The sequence below is a fragment of the Anolis sagrei genome, chromosome 9 (genome assembly GCF_037176765.1).
Source record: "Anolis sagrei isolate rAnoSag1 chromosome 9, rAnoSag1.mat, whole genome shotgun sequence".
NCBI lineage: Eukaryota > Metazoa > Chordata > Lepidosauria > Squamata > Dactyloidae > Anolis > Anolis sagrei.
In genome coordinates, this window is record NC_090029.1 from 21,811,399 (window position 1) to 21,832,070 (window position 20,672).

General features: G+C 39.3%; 1 protein-coding gene across 10 annotated transcripts in view; it reads right to left on the reverse strand.

The window, feature by feature from the left end:
* AKAP13 (A-kinase anchoring protein 13) overlaps positions 1-20,672 on the reverse strand; it is a 290,558-nt gene that overhangs the window by 30,446 nt on the left and 239,440 nt on the right. For all 10 annotated transcript variants that reach the window (XM_067471354.1, XM_067471352.1, XM_067471349.1 and 7 more), the window contains 3 exons: positions 18,739-18,781; positions 16,206-16,338; positions 2,528-2,699 (listed from right to left, as the gene is read on the reverse strand). In XM_067471354.1, the coding sequence (XP_067327455.1) occupies positions 2,528-2,699; positions 16,206-16,338; positions 18,739-18,781 (348 nt within the window). The remainder of the gene's footprint in view (positions 1-2,527; positions 2,700-16,205; positions 16,339-18,738; positions 18,782-20,672) is intronic.

A 20,672-nucleotide genomic window follows, 5' to 3' on the forward strand; every position in this document is an offset into this window, starting at 1 on the left:
GCCGCGGGTCAGGGTGAGCTCCCACTATTAGCCCTAGCAGTTCAAAAGCGTGTAAATTTGAGTAGATCAAATGATATTTGGTATGACCTAGACTACGATTGTTGGATTGTGCGATTTATATCGATATCGATATGTTTATATCGATATGTTTATATCTATATGTTTTTAATTCCATGTTTTAATGTTAAATGATGTTGTGTTTTATGATTTAATTGATAATTGTATATTATCGTTAAGTTAAGTTTCTATATAGGTAAAGGTAAAGGTTTTCCCCTGACTTTAAGTCCAGCTGTGTCCAGCTCTGGGGGTTGGTGCTCATCTCCATTTCTAAGCCAAAGAGCCGGCGTTGTCCGTAGACACCTCCAAGGTTATGTAGCCAGCATGACTGCATGGAGTGCCGTTACCTTTCTGCTGGAGCGGTACCTATTGATCTCCTCACATTTGGATATTTTTGAACTGCTAGGCTGGCAGAAGCTGGGGCTGACAGTGGAAGCTCATGCCACTCCCCGGATTCAAACCTACGACCTTTCGGTCAACAAGCACAGCAGCTCAGCGGTTTAACCCACTGTGCCACCGGGGCTCCAAGTTTCTGTATATGAGACATTAAATTTTGCAATAATTATGTTGGAAACTGCTTTGAAAAGTGGTATACAAGTAAAGTAAAGTAAATCAATCAATCAATAGGTACCACTTCGCCAGGAAGGTAATAAAGGAGCCTATGTAGCCATGCCGGCAACACTACCAGGAGGAGTCTACGGACAACAGGCTCCTCGGCTTGGAAACGGAAAAAGAGTACCTCCCCATGGCCGGAGTTGAGCATCGCCTCCAGAAGCCATTTTGTGTATTGGTGTGTCATTGTTATCTCACTGTATTAAAGGCATTTATTAAATATTATAGATATGGATTGAGGCAAGATTAAATATATTTCCCTCAGAGCTGCTAAGAGGCAGACTGTCTGGAATTCCCTACTCCCAAAGACTATGACTCTGAAATAAAAACAACAGAACACTTTTTATTGCAGTGTTGTTATTACACAGTGCAATGTAGAAAACTTTTATATCCAATCCTGACCCGCATGAGGATTGTTAGATATCTTTTAGAGCAGTGGTTCTCAACCTGTGGTCCCCAGGTGTTTTGGCATACAACTCCCACAATTCCCAGCCACTTTACCAGCTGTTGGGATTTCTGGGAGTTGAAGGCCAAAACATCTGGGGACCCACAGGTTGAGAACCACTACTTTAGAGGTCAAGTGACATAGGGTGACTCTCATAGTGGCAGCAAGGCTGAGAAAGCAACTAACCTCTGATAGGGGTATTACTTGAAACCACGTAGATATATCTTGTACAATGAGCTTCTCCTGAGATGGGAGAAGTTATGACTGTGTGTTTACTGAGGCATCTATGGGCCATAATAAATATTGTTGTTGTTGTCATTTTATATATAGACTAGCCACCCCCTATAGCGCATTGCTGTGGTCCAGTCTGTGTATATGTGTTTTGTGTGTGTGTATATATGTATGTGTGTGTGTCTGTATGTCTGTATGTATGTGTATATATGTATATATATATGTGTGTGTGTGTGTTTGTGTATATATATTTGTGGGTGTATATATGTGTGTATTTGTGTGTTTATATGTGTACATGCATATTGTGTATATGTGTATGCTTGTCTATATGCATATTTGTGTGTATATATGTATGTATGTGGATATGTATATGTGTGTGCATGTGTATATGTATATATGTATGTGTGCATGTATATATGTGTGTATGTCTATGTATGTGTATATATATGTATAGTTGTGTGTTTGTGCACATATATACGTGTGTGTGTATGAACGTGTGCATTTGTATATGAGTATATGTGTATATGTATATATGGTGTATTTTTTGGGGTTTTTAAGTCTGTACCGCTTGGGGTTTGTGCGTGTGTGTGTGAGTTTATGGGTGATGGACACTCGTTGGACAGTTAGGTGTCTTGTGTCCAAATTTTGTGTCAATTCGACCAGTGGTTTTTGAGTTACGTTAATTCCACAAATGAACATTACATTTTTATTTATATAGATTGTAGATTACAAATTTTTATGTATAAAAGGATATTGAAGTTGGGATCACAGTACATAAGCAAATTAGTAGTATGTTGGGGAAAAGATAGAAAAACCACCATTTTATAAAAAGAAATTGTTATTCAAATATTTGTTGTTAGATACTAACTCCAGATTTTGATAATTCATGGTTTTTTTCAAGCTAAAGAAGTTAACGAATTGCATTACCAGAGAAGTTATTACATATAGTAAGATATGTGTCCATCAGAAAACTCGAAAATGGAATGTAAATTTTCCCCTTCCATTCTTTGGTGTTTATTTTTGTTTCTATTGTTCGTTGTTTGCTTATTTTTTCTCTCTGTTTTTACTGCATTGCAACAAAGAGAAAAATGTAAAAATAAAAACAAATCTAATAAAAATAGTAAAAAATAGTAAAAAAAAATAATAGTAAAAAAGAACATGGCACTGAAAGAAGCCACTCACCTGAACAGGCAAAGGAATCCTTGTTAAAAGGCTTCATACAATGATAGCAACTGACAGGCCCCACCGTTGGGGTGGCGCTGAAGAGGTGCCCATTGACTGTCTTCTTGTCCTTGTCCTTTTCTTTGGAGTCTTTGTCCTTTTCTTTGATCCTCTCCTTGTCTTTCTCCTTTTCCTAAAAGAGAGCAGCAAAGGAGTTGAGAATGCCAAAGAGGAAGGTTGTTTCGTCCTCTATTGTGGACGATGTGTCTTCCTTAGAGAGAAAGACTCAACTCAGAGTAAGCACCATCCAGAGACAAGGTGCCTGTGCAAAGCAACCACTGCGTTGAATACCAGACCTGCTCTCTTACCTTCTCTTCCCTTAAAGGCCAAGGGAAAAAAGTTCAGTTGTGAGTCATTGAGCCCAGACACCGAATGATGTTCATCCAAGTCTGAATCAACCCCCTGACCAATTCCATCAGTATTTACAGTTTCATTCAATAACATTGTATGAAGAAATGGGTGGGCTCTACCACTCTTGTGTAACCTTATCATCAGCCTTTCCTAATGTAGTTCTTTTCAAACACACTGGATTAAAACTCCCATCATCTCCAGCAAACATGTGGCTCAACCCTGTCATTCTGCTCTATGTGCTGTTTAAAACCTACAGCACCCTCACACACACTTAGGCAAGTCTCCCAAGTTGACTATGACACAGAGATGACACCACTTTGAAATACACAATCTGAGAGTCTTTTGGAATTGGGGAATATGCTACTCCCATTTCTTTGTTAGTTCCCAGAGTTTTCCAGACTTTTCATGTTGGTAACACACTTTTTAGACATACCGTATATATTAGAGTAGGGGTCCTCAAACTAAGGCCGGGGGGCCAGATACGGCCCTCAAAGGTCATTTACCCGGCCCTCACTCAGAATCAACTTAAGTCTCAAACTACTTGAAATCATACAACAACAACAACAACAACAACAACAACAATCCTATCTCATCAGTCAAAAGCAGCCCCACACTTCCCACTGAAATACCAATAAGATTATATTTGTTAAAATTGTTCTTAATTTTAATGATTGTTTTATTTTAAATTTTTTTTGCACTACAAATAAGATATGTGCTGTGTGCATAGGAATTCATTCATGATCTTTCAAATTATAATCCGGCCCTCCAACAGTTTGAGGGACTGTGACCTGGGCCTCTGTTTAAAAAGTGTGAGGAGGACCCCTGTACTAGAGTATAACCCAACTCGAATATAAGCCGAGACATCTAATTTTATCACAAAAAACTGGGAAAACGTATTGACTCGAGTATAAGCCAAGGTGGGAAATGGAGTACCTACTGGTAAATTTCAAAATAAAAATAGATATCAATACAATTACATTGATGGCGGCATCAGTAGGTTAAATGTTTTTGAATATTTACATAAAACTGTAATTTAAGATAAGTCTGTCCAATTCTGACTAAACCATTATTCTAACCTTCTTCAATGTAAATGTAAATGGAGCCTTCCAATAATAAGAAAAAAGTAAAATAAAATGTAATAATAGAATAATATTAGAATAAAATAGTGGAAATGTAAAAATAACAGTAAAATAATAAATGTAATAATAATAGTAATAGAGTAAAATAATGTAAATGCAATAATAATAATAATAATAATAATGTAAAATAATAAATGTAAAAATAATAATACATAGAGTAAAATAATAAATGTAAAGTAAAGGTTTTCCCCTGACATTAAGTCCAGTGATTCTGGGGGATGATGCTCATCTCCATTTCAAAGCGGAAGAGCCAGCGTTGTCCGTAGACACCTCCAAGATCATGTGGCTAGCATGACTGTATGGAGCTCCGTTACCTTTCCGCCAGAGCGATACTTATTAATCTACTCACATTTGCATGCTTTTGAACTACTAGTTTGGCAGAAGCTGGGGCTGACAGCGGGAGCTCCCCGGATTAAAACTTGTGACCTTTTGGTCAACAAGTTTAGCAGCTCAGCGGTTTAACCCACTGCGCCACTGGGGGCTCCAATGATAACAATAATAATAGAGTAAAATAATAAATGTAATAATAATAATAAATAGAGTAAAATAATAAATGTAATAATAATAATCATAATAATAATAACAGTAAAATGATAAATAATTTTGACTTGAGTATAAGTTGAGGGGGGACTTTTTCAGCCTTAAAAAAGGTCTGAAAAACTCTGCTTATACCTAGTATATACTGTGCATCATTTTGCGATGTCATTCAGTTTTACCAGCAAAAAGGGGGTTAAAACAACCTTTTTATAAGAGATACAGACACAAATTGTAATAACATAAAGTTTGGGGATACAACAAGACCTGAAGGTTCTAAAGTTAATCAAGAATTAATTAATTATACTAACTTGCAAGAATTACAATAACAGACACAGCTACACACTAATGTGTTGCAACACAGAATTTGGAAAGCTCTTCTCAATTGACTGGGGATGCTATATATTGAATCTACCGGACTACTCACCTATATATGCAAGAAGACTCTTTCAAGATTTGGAGAAGAGGTCAACCAAAATTTCTTAATTTTTAAATAAAACGAAGGCTTGGACTGGGCCAGGAAACTACTTTATTTTCACTTGTGTTGACACTTAAACTTACGCTGCGTCTCAGAAAGGAAGGCATCTTACCCAACCTGCTACAGTGAGTCTTCCTGGATTTTTATGACTCACGTTTTGCTGAAAACTGGTTGATTCTCCCTATTTTTTCTGGTTCTTCTTTCCATGGATAATCTTTATGGGGTGAAGTGGAGATGCTGTGTGTTTCGTCAATACTACTGCATGACAACAGTTAACTACAGGGCAGTTGGAGGCAGGAGAGTGGAAGGGAAGGTAAAGGCAGCTTTGCAATCCTCTTGAGGAAACCCTCGGAGACCCCTGAGTGACACATGCAAATTCTGGTAATAGGAAATGCAAAGCTTGGTCTCTCTCCTGCTCTCTCTCGGCTCTGTCTCCGGAAGCACAGCACATGCCGACAATCCCAATTGCAACCCCTCAAGGCTGTCTTATCTGCCTCTTTTCTAGCACTACATTCCAAAATGAGAAGACAACATCATAAAGAGCAACCCACAAAAAACCATTTGTCGAAAGCAGCCGTCCTTCCCAGCACATCTACGTAAGGCTTGAACTACATAGGATGAAACTGAACAAAATCTGGCTACCAGTATTAAAAAATACTCTAAAACCAGGATAGTAAATAAAAAGCAACACTCAAAAAAGAAGGGGAATGCCAGAGAAGAATCAATCAGGGCCAGCTAACACATCCTAACAGGAGCCCCCGGTGGCGCAATCCATGTGCTAGCACTACTGCTAACCAAAAGGTCAGCGGTTCAAATCCAGGGAGTAGGGTGAGCTCCCTTCTGTCAGCTCCAGCTTCCTGTGCTGGTACATGAAAGAATAATAATAATAGTAATAATAATAATAATAATAATAATAATAATAATAATAATCTTTATTTATACCCCGCCACCATCTCCCCAAAGGGGACTCGGGGCGGCTAATATGAGGCCATGCCCAAAAATAATACAGCAAAATTAATCACAACAAAATACATGAAGTAACACAATAAAATAAACAGTGCAAAACGTAATAAAAATCAGCCTCCCACACGATGGTAAATCATCTGGGCATCCCCTGGGCAATGTCCTTACAGACGGCCAATGCTCTCACACCAAAAGCAACTTGCAGTTTCTCAAGTTGCTCCTGACATAAAAAAAACCCTCTCAACAAAGGATTCTCCCAGGCAGCAACCAGCCGGGCTTTGAAGCTACAAGACCATTAAATACTAATCAAGCTGGCCAATCGGACAGGACTGGACTTAATGTCAGGGGAAAACTTTTACCTTTACCTTACATTTATTATTTTACTCTATTATTATTATTATTATTATTATTATTATTATTATTATTATTGTATTTACATTATTTTACCCTATTATAATTATTATATTTATTATTTTACTGTTATTTTTACATTTCACACTTGCCTTAAACAGACAAGAGTTCATTCTCCCACCCTGGACGTTCCACAGATATGTAAACCTCACTTGCCTAGTTTCCAACAGACCTCACAAACTCTGAGGATGCCTGCCATAGATGTAGGCAAAACTTCAGGAGAGAATGCTTCTGGAACATGACCAGACAGCCCAGAAAACTCACAGCAATCCAACGATTCCGGCCATGAAAGCCTTTGACAATACATAGGATGTGTTTGCGATTAAACTGCTTGCTCAGGCATGAGTCCTGCATTATTTTTGTGAATCTTGCAAGTTTGCTACCCTGGACTGTGACTTTTGTAGTTGCAGAGAATGTGGTTTTTAGTCAAACAGGTCTCAGTCTGAGGCCTGATCTTAGCTGAAACCACTCAAGAGAACAATCCATTCTGTGATGCAAAAGTGGGACTTTAATGTGGTAAAGCGGCTGGAGAAGAAATGCCTTTCAGAAACCAAATTGCCAAACTTGTTGGCTTGTACACAAAATACACATGACTCCGATGGGCATTTCTACCTTCAAATATTCACAAGGACTCTGCTGCTTTCGCAGTGAGAGAGCTCAAGGGCCAGGGCTTCTCAGTGCTCAGTGTCTATGCCACCATTTCCAAATACCCAATCACCAACTCCCAAATTTATTTATTTATTTACGACATTTATATCCTGCCCTTCTCACCCCGAAGGGGACTCACAGTGGCTTACAAGTTATATGTACATACAGTATATTATATTATTAGCATAGCGAAATATTAGTATTATATATTACTATACTGTACTATACCGCTATACTGCAATATTATTTGTAATATTACATGTAATATAAAATATATAATTATTATAGTGTATTATTATTAGTATTATATTGCATTACAATATTATCATCAATATTATATATACATACATACAGTATATTATATTCACCAGGTGGTGCAGTGGGTTAAACCGCTGAGCTGCTGAATTTGCTGACCAAAAGATCAGCAGTTCAAACTTGGGGAGTGAGGTGAGCTCCCGCTGTCAGCCCCAGCTTCTGCCAATCTTGCAGTTCAAAAAAATGCAAATGTGAGTAGATCAATAGGTACTGCTCCAGCAGGAAGGTAACGGTGCTCTATGCAGTCATGCCGGCCACATGACCTTGGAGGGGTCTACGGACAACACCGGCTCGTCGGCTTAGAAATGGAGATGAGCACTAACCCCAAGATTCGGACACGACTGGACTTAATGTCAAGGAGAAACCTTATTCACAGTAGCAAATGTGCATGACCCTCACACTGCAACAGAGATGAGCACTGTGCTTTTAAGAACATGCTTTCAACCCAAAGATGCTACGAGTTTCCTCCATACACCAAAATGGCTTAACTACGATGCCTCAAGAAAAACGTCAGCATGATGACTCAACATGTAATCTTCTTTAAACATGCATTTGTTTGTTCATCTCGTATGTTTCAGCATTTGAATGTTTCTTGGTGCCCAAAACGAAAACAATTACTAACAGCTAAAAGAAACACAACTACCTTCTTTTGATATTTTTTCCACTGTCTTTGAAAAACAGTCCGTCTGTGATCAGTACAGACTGAGAAGGCACAAACAACTTCAGTTAGAAAACAGGAAATTGTATTTAACAGCCTCAGCAAGTGGGGAAAAGTCTCAGCAAAGAAACAGGCTCAACTATCACACTGTTTTCTTTTAAAAAAACATACACACACACAACATGTCATTGAAAACAAACATAATGGAATAAAGCCCAATAGGGATCATAGAGACCTCGTGGGCCATCCAGTTCAACCCCATCTTGCCAAAAAGCAGGAAAATCACATTCAAAGCACTCCTGACAGATGGCCACCCAGCCTCCGCTTCAAAGCCTCCAAAGAAGGAGCCTCCACCACATTCCAGGGCAGAGAGTTCCACTGCTGAACAGTTCTACCAGTCAGGAAGTTCTTCCTAATGTTCATTTGGAATCTCTCTTTCCTGATGATATGACAGTCCATCCCGGACCACAATGAAAGATGCACTTCAAGGACTTGGTGGTCAAGCAAAGCCTCCCAGTCAAAATGCCAGAATCCCAGCAAAGGGCAACCAAGAATGCTTTGTCTTGCTCCCACAATTGTGCCTAGTATATCTCAGTCGGACGCAAACCTTACCTCTGAGTGGAACCGTCCTATCAGTATCAGGGGAACATCAGAGAATCGATTCCATTTTAGGGACATACTTCCCAGATACAAGGAGGGCGAGGAGGTACGTCCAACACCTACCCATCCATACTATTAAAGGGCCGGGAGGCTTATCTTGCTGCTGGCGGAGGAGGCTGCGATCATAAACGGGTGTTTGGGGGAAAGGAAGTCAGAAAAAAGTTGAGCAAGAGAAGGACGCAGAGGAGGAAGGGCTGCTTCTTGAACACTTCCTTGAAGAGCCTTTTAACCCTTGCGGTGCTGGAGTTGTCATGGCTGTTCCTCTCTAAGATGTAAAGGAAAGCTATAAAAATGCCAACATGTGTGTTTATGTGTTTCTGTGGGTGTGGAGGTCATGTTCCGGAGGTGACACGTGCAGAAACGGCAAATCTTTCAGCTCATATCCTCGCCAACAACAATTCCTGATGGCTAACCACAAACTAGCAGAGATTTGGCACAACTTGTGTTGGTAGCTGTGACTTATCCTTGCAGTTTCCAAACATAAAGTAAATATGAAAAGAGAAGCAACTGCATTGTTAGGATGGCATCACGGTGAGAAATACTTTAAAGCAGGCATCCTGTTTCACTTCCTCTTTTAAACAAATTTCAAAAAGAGGCAATACACTTGCACACATTTAGAACCCAAGAAAACACTATTTCTAAACATTTGTATCTATTTGTTACATCCAAAGTAACTCCTAAACACAAAGGATAGAGGACTCAGTATGACAAGAAACACAACATTGCATCAGCTATTGATTTAAGCAGCAAGGACACTCAATGTAGGTTTTCCTACTAACTAGCTAACTAACAAACTGCTCACTGGTAGCGCAGTGGGTTAAACTCCTGAGCTGCTGAACTGGCTGACCGAAGAGTTGGTGGTTCGAATCCAGGGAGTGGGGTGAGCTCATGTTGTTAGGTCCAGCTTCTGCCAACCTAGCAGTTTGAAAATTTGGTATTTCTAAACATTTGTATCAATTTGCTACATTAAAAGTAACTCCTAAACACAAAGTATAGAGGATTCAGTATGACAAGAAATACAAAATTGCATAAGCTATTGATTTCAGCAGCAAGGACACTCATTATAGGTTTTCCTACTAACTAGCTAACTAACAAACTGCCCCTGGTGGCACAGCAGGTTAAACCACTGAGCTGCTGAACTTGCTGACCAAAAGGTATATATAGTATATACTTGGTATAAGCAGAGTTTTTCAGACCTTTTTTAAGGCTGAAAAAGCCCCCCTCAGCTTATACTCAAGTCAAAATTATTTCTCATTTTACTCTGTTGTTGTATTACTATTATTATTATTATTTGTATTATTTTACTCTATTTATTATTATTATTATTATTATTATTATTATTATTATTATTATTTTACTCTATTTATTATTATTATTACATTTATTATTTTACTCTATTATTATTGTTATTACTGGAGCCTCCAGTCGTGCAGTGGGTTAAACCGTTGAGCTGCTAAACTTGTTGACTGAAAGGTCGCAGGTTCGAATCTGGGGAGCGGGGTGAGCTCCTGCTCTCAGCCCCAGCTTCTGCCAACCTAGCAGTTCGAAAACATGTAAATGTGAGTAGATCAATAGGTAACGCTCCAGCAGGAAAGTAATGGCACTCCATGAAGTCATGCTGGTCATATGACTTTGGAGGCGTCTATGAACAATGCTGGCTCTTTCGCTTAGAAATGGAAATAAGCACCAAACCTCAGAGTTGGACACGACTAGACTTAACGTCACAGGAAATCTTTACTTTTACTTAACAAACCACACTGAGAGCTAGTAACAAGCTATTATTCTGAGCATGGTACTTTAACTCAAATGCATTGTTGTTTTGTTTTGCTATGGATATTAATTCTTTTTGGCAACGTGTTGTCCCAGAAATTAAGTGGTCTACTTAATGGTTTTCCCCAAATAATAAAAAAAACAACGCAAAGCAAGAGAAATTGAGGCCTTCGGATAGTTAGCTAACGCATGTTTTGTAATGTAGAGAGGGGAATTTTCTATACTGTCTATATAATGGAGGAACTTCTGAACTCTCACAGAGTCTGTACACGCAGAAGACACCCACCCACAAGTGGACGACGGCTTTGCTTGCACAATTGTCTAGGGGTGTTGTAATCTTCAGAAAAACTAGTCTGCAGCCACAGAAGCAGAACTCTTCAACAAGAAACACTTTGAAACAAAAATACTATCAATCCACAGCCATTCCTGGGCCACATTATATGACATCCTTGTTCTACGTACTGCAGAAAGAAGGCCCACTGTTATGTCTCCCCTGATATGCCACCAACAATTGCTGAATTGTATTTTCTTTTTAAGGAGGCATTTTATCCTCAAGGGATTTGAGTCACTATATGCAATTTAAGATTTATAGATGTAATATTAGAAGAAATATCACAGCAAAGACTTAGTTGTGAATACAGGGTCATCCAACAACAACAACAACAACAACATTTTATTATGGTCCAAAGATCCTTATTGCTCAGTAAGTGTACAAAATATGCAAGGTTAATAAGATTAACAACCGCTGACTGATTTAACACACTTGCATGACATTATCAATACTTAAAACTGGTTAAAATACGGGATTAAAACTGATTGAAGCCATACGAGATGGCTATGAGCAAAGGTAAAAGGCTACAAAAGGTACCAGGCATGTTTCATCCTGTGTCTAAAATAGAAAATTGTCTAATCCTGGCTGCTTCGGAAAGAAACTTGGCAACAGCCAGGGTCACGTGGGGAAGATCATCACCAAGTAAAAACGTCACTGGAATCACCGGTAAATTTCTCAGTAGGAGATTAATGATGTGTGTGCAAGCTTGTTCATAAAATTTGCACGATAGTAGAATATGATAGATGCATTCTACTTCCTGTTTGTTAGTTCCTGTGATAAGATAAACCCTTCTGCCGTCAGGTCAGCAGTTCAAATCTGGGGAGACCAGGTTGAGCTACCTCTGTCAGCTCCAGCTCCTCGTGCAGGGACCTGAGACAAGCCTCCCACAAGGATGGTACAAGACATCAAACATCCGGGCATCCCCGGGGCGACGTGCTTGAAGACAGCCAATTTTCTCACACCAGAAGCAACTTTCAGTTTCTCAAGTTCCTCCTGACATAGAAAAAATGGGCAGAGTCTTTCATTATATGGGATCCTCGCAAATCTCCCGCGCAGCAGTTCAAATGGGAACACATAACTCCCAGCCAGTTTACCAGCTGTCAGGATTTCCAGGAGTTGAAGGCCAAAACATCTGGGGACCCACAGGTTGAGAACCACGGCATTACACATTGCCTTGGAAAATAGGCAATGGTATTTGGCCATAGTCATGTTCTGTAGATGATTTACTGCATTGGAAGGCCCAACATAATGTATGGACAGGGCACTTGGGGAGCAAGATACATGTGAATGAGAGTGCAGCTCACAAAAGCAATATCCCAAAGTCTCTGCTGGAATGTATCCAGAGGAAAGCAACTAAAATGATCAAGGGTCTGGAGAACAAGACCTATGAGGAGCGGCTTAAAGAGCTGGGCATGTTTCGCCTGAAGAAGAGAAGGCTGAGAAGAGACACGATAGCAATGTATAAATATGTGAGGGGAAGTCATAGGGAGGAGGGAGCAAGCTTGCTTTCTGCTGCCCTGGAGACTAGGATGCTGAACAATGGCTTCAAACTACAAGAGAGGAGATTCCATCTGAACATTAGGAAGAACTTCTTGACTGTGAGAGCCGTTTGGCAGTGGAACTCTCTGCCCTGGAAAGTGGTGGAAACTCCTTCTTTGGAGGCTTTTAAACAGAGGCTGGATGGTGATCTGTCAGGGGTGCCTTGAATGCAATTTTCCTGTTTCTTGGCAGGGGTTTGGACTGGATGGTCCATGAGGTCTCTTTATGATTCTATGATCAATTTGAGAGCCACGTCGAAACCCAGGTGAGTTCGGAAGGATACAGAAAGGCTGATGGAGGAAGCTTTCTTAGAGTTGCTCTTACACCAGCTCCTTAGGTACTCATCCTGTGCTAAGTGGTGAATTAGACCGGATCCTAGACTGAAAACTCTGATATTTAAGTGTCCACCACCAGGCTCTAATTGACAAACGTGGTTCCCTGGATTCAAGTTGCAAGACAAGGATGGTACACATCTGGGGAATGGGAAGAGGGCCTTCAAAAACTATGCTGTTGGTCTATTTTTGATGTTCAACCACCAGTCCGGATGCTCAAAGCATACAGCAGCTGGAAAGCTATCTTAGCATTAAAAACTTTAGTAGCAGAAAGTATGAACTGCAACAGAGTCATCCTTTTTGGAAAAGATTTTTCAAAACAATGACCCATTTTCAAGGCTTTCAGCTTCAGTTCTAATATAAGGAGAAAACCTCACTTCCTTCATGCACAATCTGGCACTACCAATCCTCTGTCTGTAGACTAGTTGCGAATGCTGTCTGACAGCCTTGTCAAAAGAGAAGTAATATATGGGAAAAGCAACTGAGTTCAGTTTTCTCAACTTTTGACATGTTCTTACCAAACCTATTTTCCACCTGCATTTCTCAGAAGCACAAGAAGCTTGCTGCTAACTGATCTCATATTATTCTCAGAATAGCAGAAATACGGTTTCTGAAGAGGTGGGAAGGTAGGAATGTGGGACAGCCATACCAGAAATGCATAGATTTCCTGGACTTACAGAGAGTGAAAAAGCAGTTATGTCTGTTCAAGCATTACACCGCAAGGACTCAACCTGGTATGAGTCTTAAGTATTACTTCACACAGATTCAGTGCTGAAACTTCCTGGCTGGCAAGTGAGGTTATAGAATGATTGAATGAATCTCCATATTTTAAACCAAAAACTACCCTACATATAGAATACTAGCCGTCCCCTGCCACGTGTTGCTGTGGCTCAGTCTGGTGATCTGGAAAATAAAGTAACGAGGAAGTGTTGGTTTCTAATATATGTAATTTCTTTATGCTTGTGGGTAAACAGTATTTCTTCTTGTTTCTTTGTCAGTGGAGATTGTCTGGATTGTCTGTAACATGCAACATATCACTGTCCTTGTTTAGGGGTCCCTTTCAAATCTATGATACTGAATCTGTCCTATACATACATATGTGTGTGTGTGAATCATATCTATCTATATCCATGGCTGGATGGCTCTTCGTCAGGAGGGCTTTGGTTATGTTTTCTTGCGTTTGTGAAGGGAGTTGGACTGGATGGCTTTAAGGCAGCATTTCTCAACCTGGGGGTCGGGATCCCTGCAGAGGTCATAAAGGGCTGTCAGACATGGACATACTGACGCAAAGAATCTCACACAACTATACAAAACCTCAAATAACCATCTGGAAAGCAGTTCTGGACTTTACTATATATATATTACTAGCGGTCCCCTGCCACGCGTTGCTGTGGCCCAGTCTGGTAATCTGGAAAATAAAGTAATGAGAAAGTGTTGGCCTCTAATATATGTAATGTCTTTCTGCTTGTGGCTAAACAGTATTTCTTGCTGTTTCTTTGCCAGTGTTGATGTGGAGAGTGTCTGGTTTGCCTACTCTGGAACATGCAACACATAATTGTCCTTCTTTATGGGTCCCTTTCAAATCTTTGATAATGCATATACATATGTGTGTGTGAATGGCTGGATGGCCCTTTGTCAGGAGAGCTTTGATTATGTTTTCTTGCCCTGGTGAAGGGAGTTGAACTGGAGGGTCTTAAAACAGCATTTCTCAACCTGGGAAGTCAAGACCCCGGGGGGGGGGGGGTCGGTCACCAGGGGTTGTTAGAAGGGTCACCAAAGACCACCACAAAACACAGTATTTTCTGTTGGTCAGGGGGGTTCTGTGTGGGATGTTTGGCCCAATTCCATCATTGGTGGGGTTCAGAATGCTCTTTGATTGTAAGAGACATATACATCCTAGTAACTACAACTCCCAAATGTCAAGGTCTATTTTCCCCAAACTCCATCTGTGTTTACATTTGGGCATATTGAGTATTCCTGTCAAGTTTGGCCAGATCCATTATTGTTTGAGATCTATCATTGTTAGTGCTCTCTAGATGTAGGTGAACTACAACTCCAAAACTCAAGGTCAATGCCCACCAAAACCTTCTAGTGTTTTCTGTTGGTCAGGGGAGTTCTGTGTGCCAAGTTTGGTCCAATTCCATCGTTGGTGAAAGTTCAGAATGCTCTTTGACTATAGGTGAACTATAAATCCCAGCAACTACAATTCCTGTGCTGTCGCATGCTGGGCCTGTGCATAAGACTGTAGACAGGACATAAATTCTGTGTGCCCAACAGGACGCCAGGGCTGCCTCAGATTAAAGGACTTTGGATTTCCTTAAAACACAGTCTCTAGAATGCTTAAAGGTTCAACAAAGTTCTTTATTAATGAAAACAAACAGGTACTTTAAGGCTTTCTTAACAGTCTATTGGCTCTCTCTCTCTCAATCTTGTCCACAGGGAACAGGCACTATCTTCATAACTGTAACTAATGGGGAAATCCTTAACTTCTAATCTGGGAAGTCTGTCTTTGCCTCTGATGGCGTGGAGCCCCTACATCCGGTACCAACTGCTTCTGGCTTCCGCGAGTGACCCTTACCAAGCAGAGCTTTGTAGACTTCCAGGGGAAAAGGAGTTTCAGTGATGGTTGACTGAAGTCCCTCCGCAAAGGAGCTGTAAGGCTGTCTGATCCTCGGCCAAGCTGTGGGCGGTATAACCCCGGCCAAGCTGTAGAAGGTGAAGCTTTCTACAGGAGCTCTTGGTATTATGTCCTACATGGAAAGCTTCTCTGTGTGGACTGACCCAAAAAGGCTCCTATTCCCTCCAAAACCCCAAAAAGGGGGCGGGACCAGGGAACCTAACTATAATTGACAGGTGGCTTGCCCTATGATTGCAGCCAAAAGAAGCCACCTATCTGCAGAGTCCCTGAAACTTGGGACTACAACAAACATTCAATGCAAAGCAAACAAAATAGGAGCTCCTGGTACAGTTGTACCTGCACAATTCCCAAATGACAAAATCATAATTTTTTGAGTGATGGTCATTCCTTGTGTTGTGAGACGTTTTGTTGCCAAATTTGGTGTGATTTCGTTAATTGGTTCTTTTGTTTTTAAGGTACTCATTATGCACAGAGCATTTCTATATATATAGATGGATGGATTTGTAACTGATATCCAAGGAAAGTATAAACAAGAAGATAATAATAGAACAAAGCGAAATTAAAAATCTGTCTGTGCGGAAACGCATATGTTATAATAGATAAAGATGCACAAATACGTGTATACATTTATATAAGCACAAGCATGTATAAAATATAATTGATTGAGACACCCTGGGTAATCCTGGAAGTACCCCACCTTACCTATCCCCACTCCACTATATTCCCCTCCCCTCCCCACCACCCTCCCACTCTCCTTTCTACCTTACTACCTATGTACGTATCCCTTTATATTGTAAACGTGAAACAATCAATAAAAATATATGGGGGGAAAAGAAAGTACAAGTGAGCCACAAACATCTGGACCTACTTACTTTGCTCTTCTTACTGCTAGACATTTTGTTCTTGAGGTAGCTGAATGTGCGGCTGACTTTCGTCCCGCTTTTGCCTTCCAAGTCTTTTCTGGAGGGGCTGGGAGGCAGGAAATTGCCACTCTCCTCAGAGATGCTAGAAGCCAAGAGACACACAACATGTCAGAAAATACACAGACACTATTTCTCTTGGAGGACAGATCTTGAACCAACTCCAAGAACGGCTGGGACTTGTTCATTAGCTTTTCACCACAACGATGGGGGCCTTTGTGGATTGGTAGAGTGTTACCAAAAGTAGAAGTGTGACTATAGAGCAGGCATGGGCAAACGTTGGCCCTCCGGGTGTTTTGGACTTCAACTCCCACAATTCCTAACAGCCTATCGGCTGTTAGGAATTGTGGGAGTTGAAGTCCAAAACACCTGGAGGGCCAAAGTTTGCCCATGCCTGCTGTATAACATCATTTAAAGGGAGTAGACTAATAAGGGACAAAAACCATCAGATAAAGAAGGATTTGCAAATCTGAATACATTTGGGGGGAAAATCCTTATGATAGGGTAGCCATAAGTCACAGTTGATTCAGAGGCACAAAAAGCAGCTTAGATAGCTACACTGCCCTCTGTCGTTTCAAATTATTCATAGCTCCCTAGAACATGAGCAAGAAAATGTAAGTGTACTTTTAGTTGGGTTGCTGTGAGTTTTCCAGGCTATATGGACATGTTCCAGAAGCATTCTCTCCTGACATTTCTCCCACATCTATGGCAGAGGTTGTGAGGTCTGTTGGAAATTAGGCAAGTGGGGTTTAATATATCTGAATGATGTCCAGGGTGGGAGAAAGAACTCTTGTCTGCTCGAGGCAAGTGTGAATGTTGCAATTGGCCACCTTGATTAGCATTAAATAGCCTTGCAGCTTCAAAGTCTAACTGCTTTCTGCCTGGGGAGTCCCTTGTTGGAAGGTGTAAGCTGGCAGAATATAAGCCGAGGCACCTAATTTTACCACAAAATACTGGGATAACGTATTGACTCGAGTATAAGCCGAGGATGGGAAACACAGCAGCTACTGGTAAGTTTCAAAATAAAAACAGATACCAATACGATTGTATTGAGGTATCAGTAGCTTAAATGTTTTTGAATATTTACATAAAATTGTAATTTAAGATAAGAGTGTCCAACTCTGACTAAACCATTATTCTAACCTTCAATGTAAATGTGCTTATGTATCCTCCTAATAATAATAAAGAGAGTAAAATAATAAATGTAAAGTAATAATAATAATAATAATAGAGTAAAATAATGGAAATGTAATAACAGTAATAATAGAGGAAAATCATAAATGTAATAACAATAATAAATGGAGTAAATTAACAAATATAATAATAATAAATAGAGTAAAATAATGGAAATGTAATAATAACAGTAATAATAGAGGAAAATCATAAATATAATAACAATAATAGAGTAAAATGACAAATATAATAATGGAGTAAAATAATAAATGTTATAATAATAATAATAATAGAGTAAAATAATGGAAATGTAATAATAACAGTAATAATAGAGGAAAAGAATAAATGTGATAACAATTAAAAATAGAGTAAAATGACAAATATAATAATTGAGTAAAATAATAAATGTAATAATAATAATAATAATAATAATAATGTAAAATAATGGAAATGTAATAATAACAGTAATAATAGAGGAAAATCATAAATATAATAACAATAATAGAGTAAAATGACAAATATAATAATAGAGTAAAATAATGGAAATGTAATAATAACAGTAATAATAGAGGAAAAGAATAAATGTGATAACAATTAAAAATAGAGTAAAATGACAAATATAATAATAGAGTAAAATAATAAATGTAATAATAATAATAATGTAAAATAATGAAATGTAATAATAACAGTAATAATATAGTAAAATAATAAATGTGATAACAATAATAAATAGAATAAAATGACAAATATAATAATAATAAATATAGTAAAATAATAAATATAATAATAGAATACAATAATAAATGTAATAATAATAAAGTAAAATAATAATTGTAATAACAATAATAAATAGAGAAAAAATAATAAATGTAATAATAATAATAATAATAATGAATAGAGTAAAATAATAACTGTAATAAAATATTAATAAAAAACCCAGCAAAATTATAAATAACTTTGACCTGAGTATAAGCTGAGGGGTTTTTTTTTCAGTTCAAAAAAGGGCTGAAAAACCTGGCTTATACTCAAGTATGTATGGTAGTTTATATCTGACATTTCTAGGGACCCTAGGCAGCTTGCAACGAAAAAAATAAACAATTACATAACAAAATGAATACAAATAGAAAATATTTTCTCACAACACCAACCAGTTAAAAATCTCCAGGGTGTTGTAAACCAACTGATAAATTGGCTCAAACTCATACTTTTAACTGACCATTGTTTTTTGCTAAACCCAAGGAAATTACAAAGAGACTAACAAAGGGCTTATCTCTGCTTTGGGTGCTGTGTAAGGGAACCACAAACAGCTTACCTCTGAGTCAGTGAACTGCCAGTGCTGCTGAAAGATCGGTTACCTGGGAAAAGACAAGGAGGAAATATTACAATGCGTAACATTTAGAGTGGGCCAAAAGTCACCCTCAGACAGAGAAAGGGAGATGAATAACCTTCCAAAAATACAGCTCTCTAGAATCATCTCAGACCCAGAAATGGGGCCGACCATCCAGGAGGACAAGAGCAGTGATCCACCATTTGGAGGGTCATTGGTTCCTCAATCCTACACTGAAAATCATGCTGAACAGAGTTGCCCCACTACAAATAATACCTTTTGAGGACCAATGAGCTGTTTACATGTTTCTGGTTCAGATCAATACAGAGGTGATAAAGAATGTCTCTGGCCCAAAAGTCTGTTTAGATGTTTCTATATGTAGTGAATACAACTGTCTCCAGAGGAGACATTCTCCAAAGGTGTTCTCCGCAACATATTTATCGAGCAAATAAATTGTCAGTGCAAAATCATGTATAAAATCCAAATAATTGTCTTCATATGTATTCAGTGGCACAATAGGTTAAACCCTTGTGCTGCTGAATTGCTGACCTGAAGGTAGGCAGTTCGAATCTGCAATACAGGGTGAGTTCCCATCTGTCAGCTCCAGCTCCTGCCAAACTAGCAGTTCGAAAACATGCAAATGTGAGTAGATAGTAGATAGTAGACTGTGGTGCAGCTGGCTGGGAGTCAGCTGCATTAAGACCACCACTGACCGAAAGGCCATGAGTTCGAAGCCAGCCCAGGTCAGAGTGAGCTTCCAACCATTGTGTAGCTCGCTGTCGACCTTTGCAGCCCGAAAGACAGTTGCATCTGTCAAGTAGGAAATTTAGGTACCGCTTATGTGGGGAAACTAATTTAATTAATTTATGATGTCATAAAATCTCCAGCAAGATAATAGACTGTGGCAGAGCTGGCTGGGAGACAGCTGCATTAAAATCACCACTGACCAAAAGGTCATGAGTTCAAAGCCAGCCCAGGTCGGAGTGAGCTTCTGACCATTGTGTAGCTTGCTATCGACCTTTGCAGTCTGAAAGACAGTTACATCTGTCAAATAAGAAATTTAGGTACCGCTTATGTGGGGAAGGCTAATTTAACTAATTTATGATGTCATAAAATCTCCAGCGAGCAAGCAAACAATGAGGAAGTACTCTGTCAGTGTCACAAATGGACAGTGAAGGAACAGCTCCCCTGGTGGCCAGAATACCTTCATGAAAGCTGGAAAGTTAAATAGCCTGTCTATATATGTTGTTTGCCATGCATATGTACATTGTAATCCGCCCTGAGTTCCCTGGGAGGTGAGAAGGGCGGAATATAAATACTGAAAATAAATAAATAAATAAATAGGTACTGTTTTGGCAGAAAAAGGAAAAGTGACACTTCAAGCAATCTTGCCAGTCTCACAACCAGAGGTGACAACACAGATTTCTCAGCTTGAAAATGGAGAAAGCACCTCCCTAGAACCAGAGATCAGCACTGACTCCAAAAGTTGGAAATGAATGGAGAAGCCTCTGGCTTTGTTTGTGTTTGTGTGTCTCATTGTATATGAGTGTAAAGGCTTTGAATGTTTGCCTATGTATGTAAATGCTGTAATCCACTCTGAATTTCCTAGGGGAGAAGGGCAGAATATAAATAAAGTGTATTATTATTTTTATATATAGCTGGGAGAAAAGCAGACCTAGAAGTGTTCTCAGATCTCAGTAAAGGTTTCCCCTTGACATTAAGTCTAGTCATGGCCGACTCTGGGGGTTGGTGCTCATCTCCATTTCTAAGCCGAAGAGCCAGCGTTGTCCAAAGACACCTCCAAGGTCTTGTGGTTAGCATGACTGCACGGAGCACCCTTACATTCCTGTAGAAGCAGTACCTATTGATCTACTCACATTTGCATGTTTTCGAGCTGCTAGGTTGGCAGGAGCTGGGCC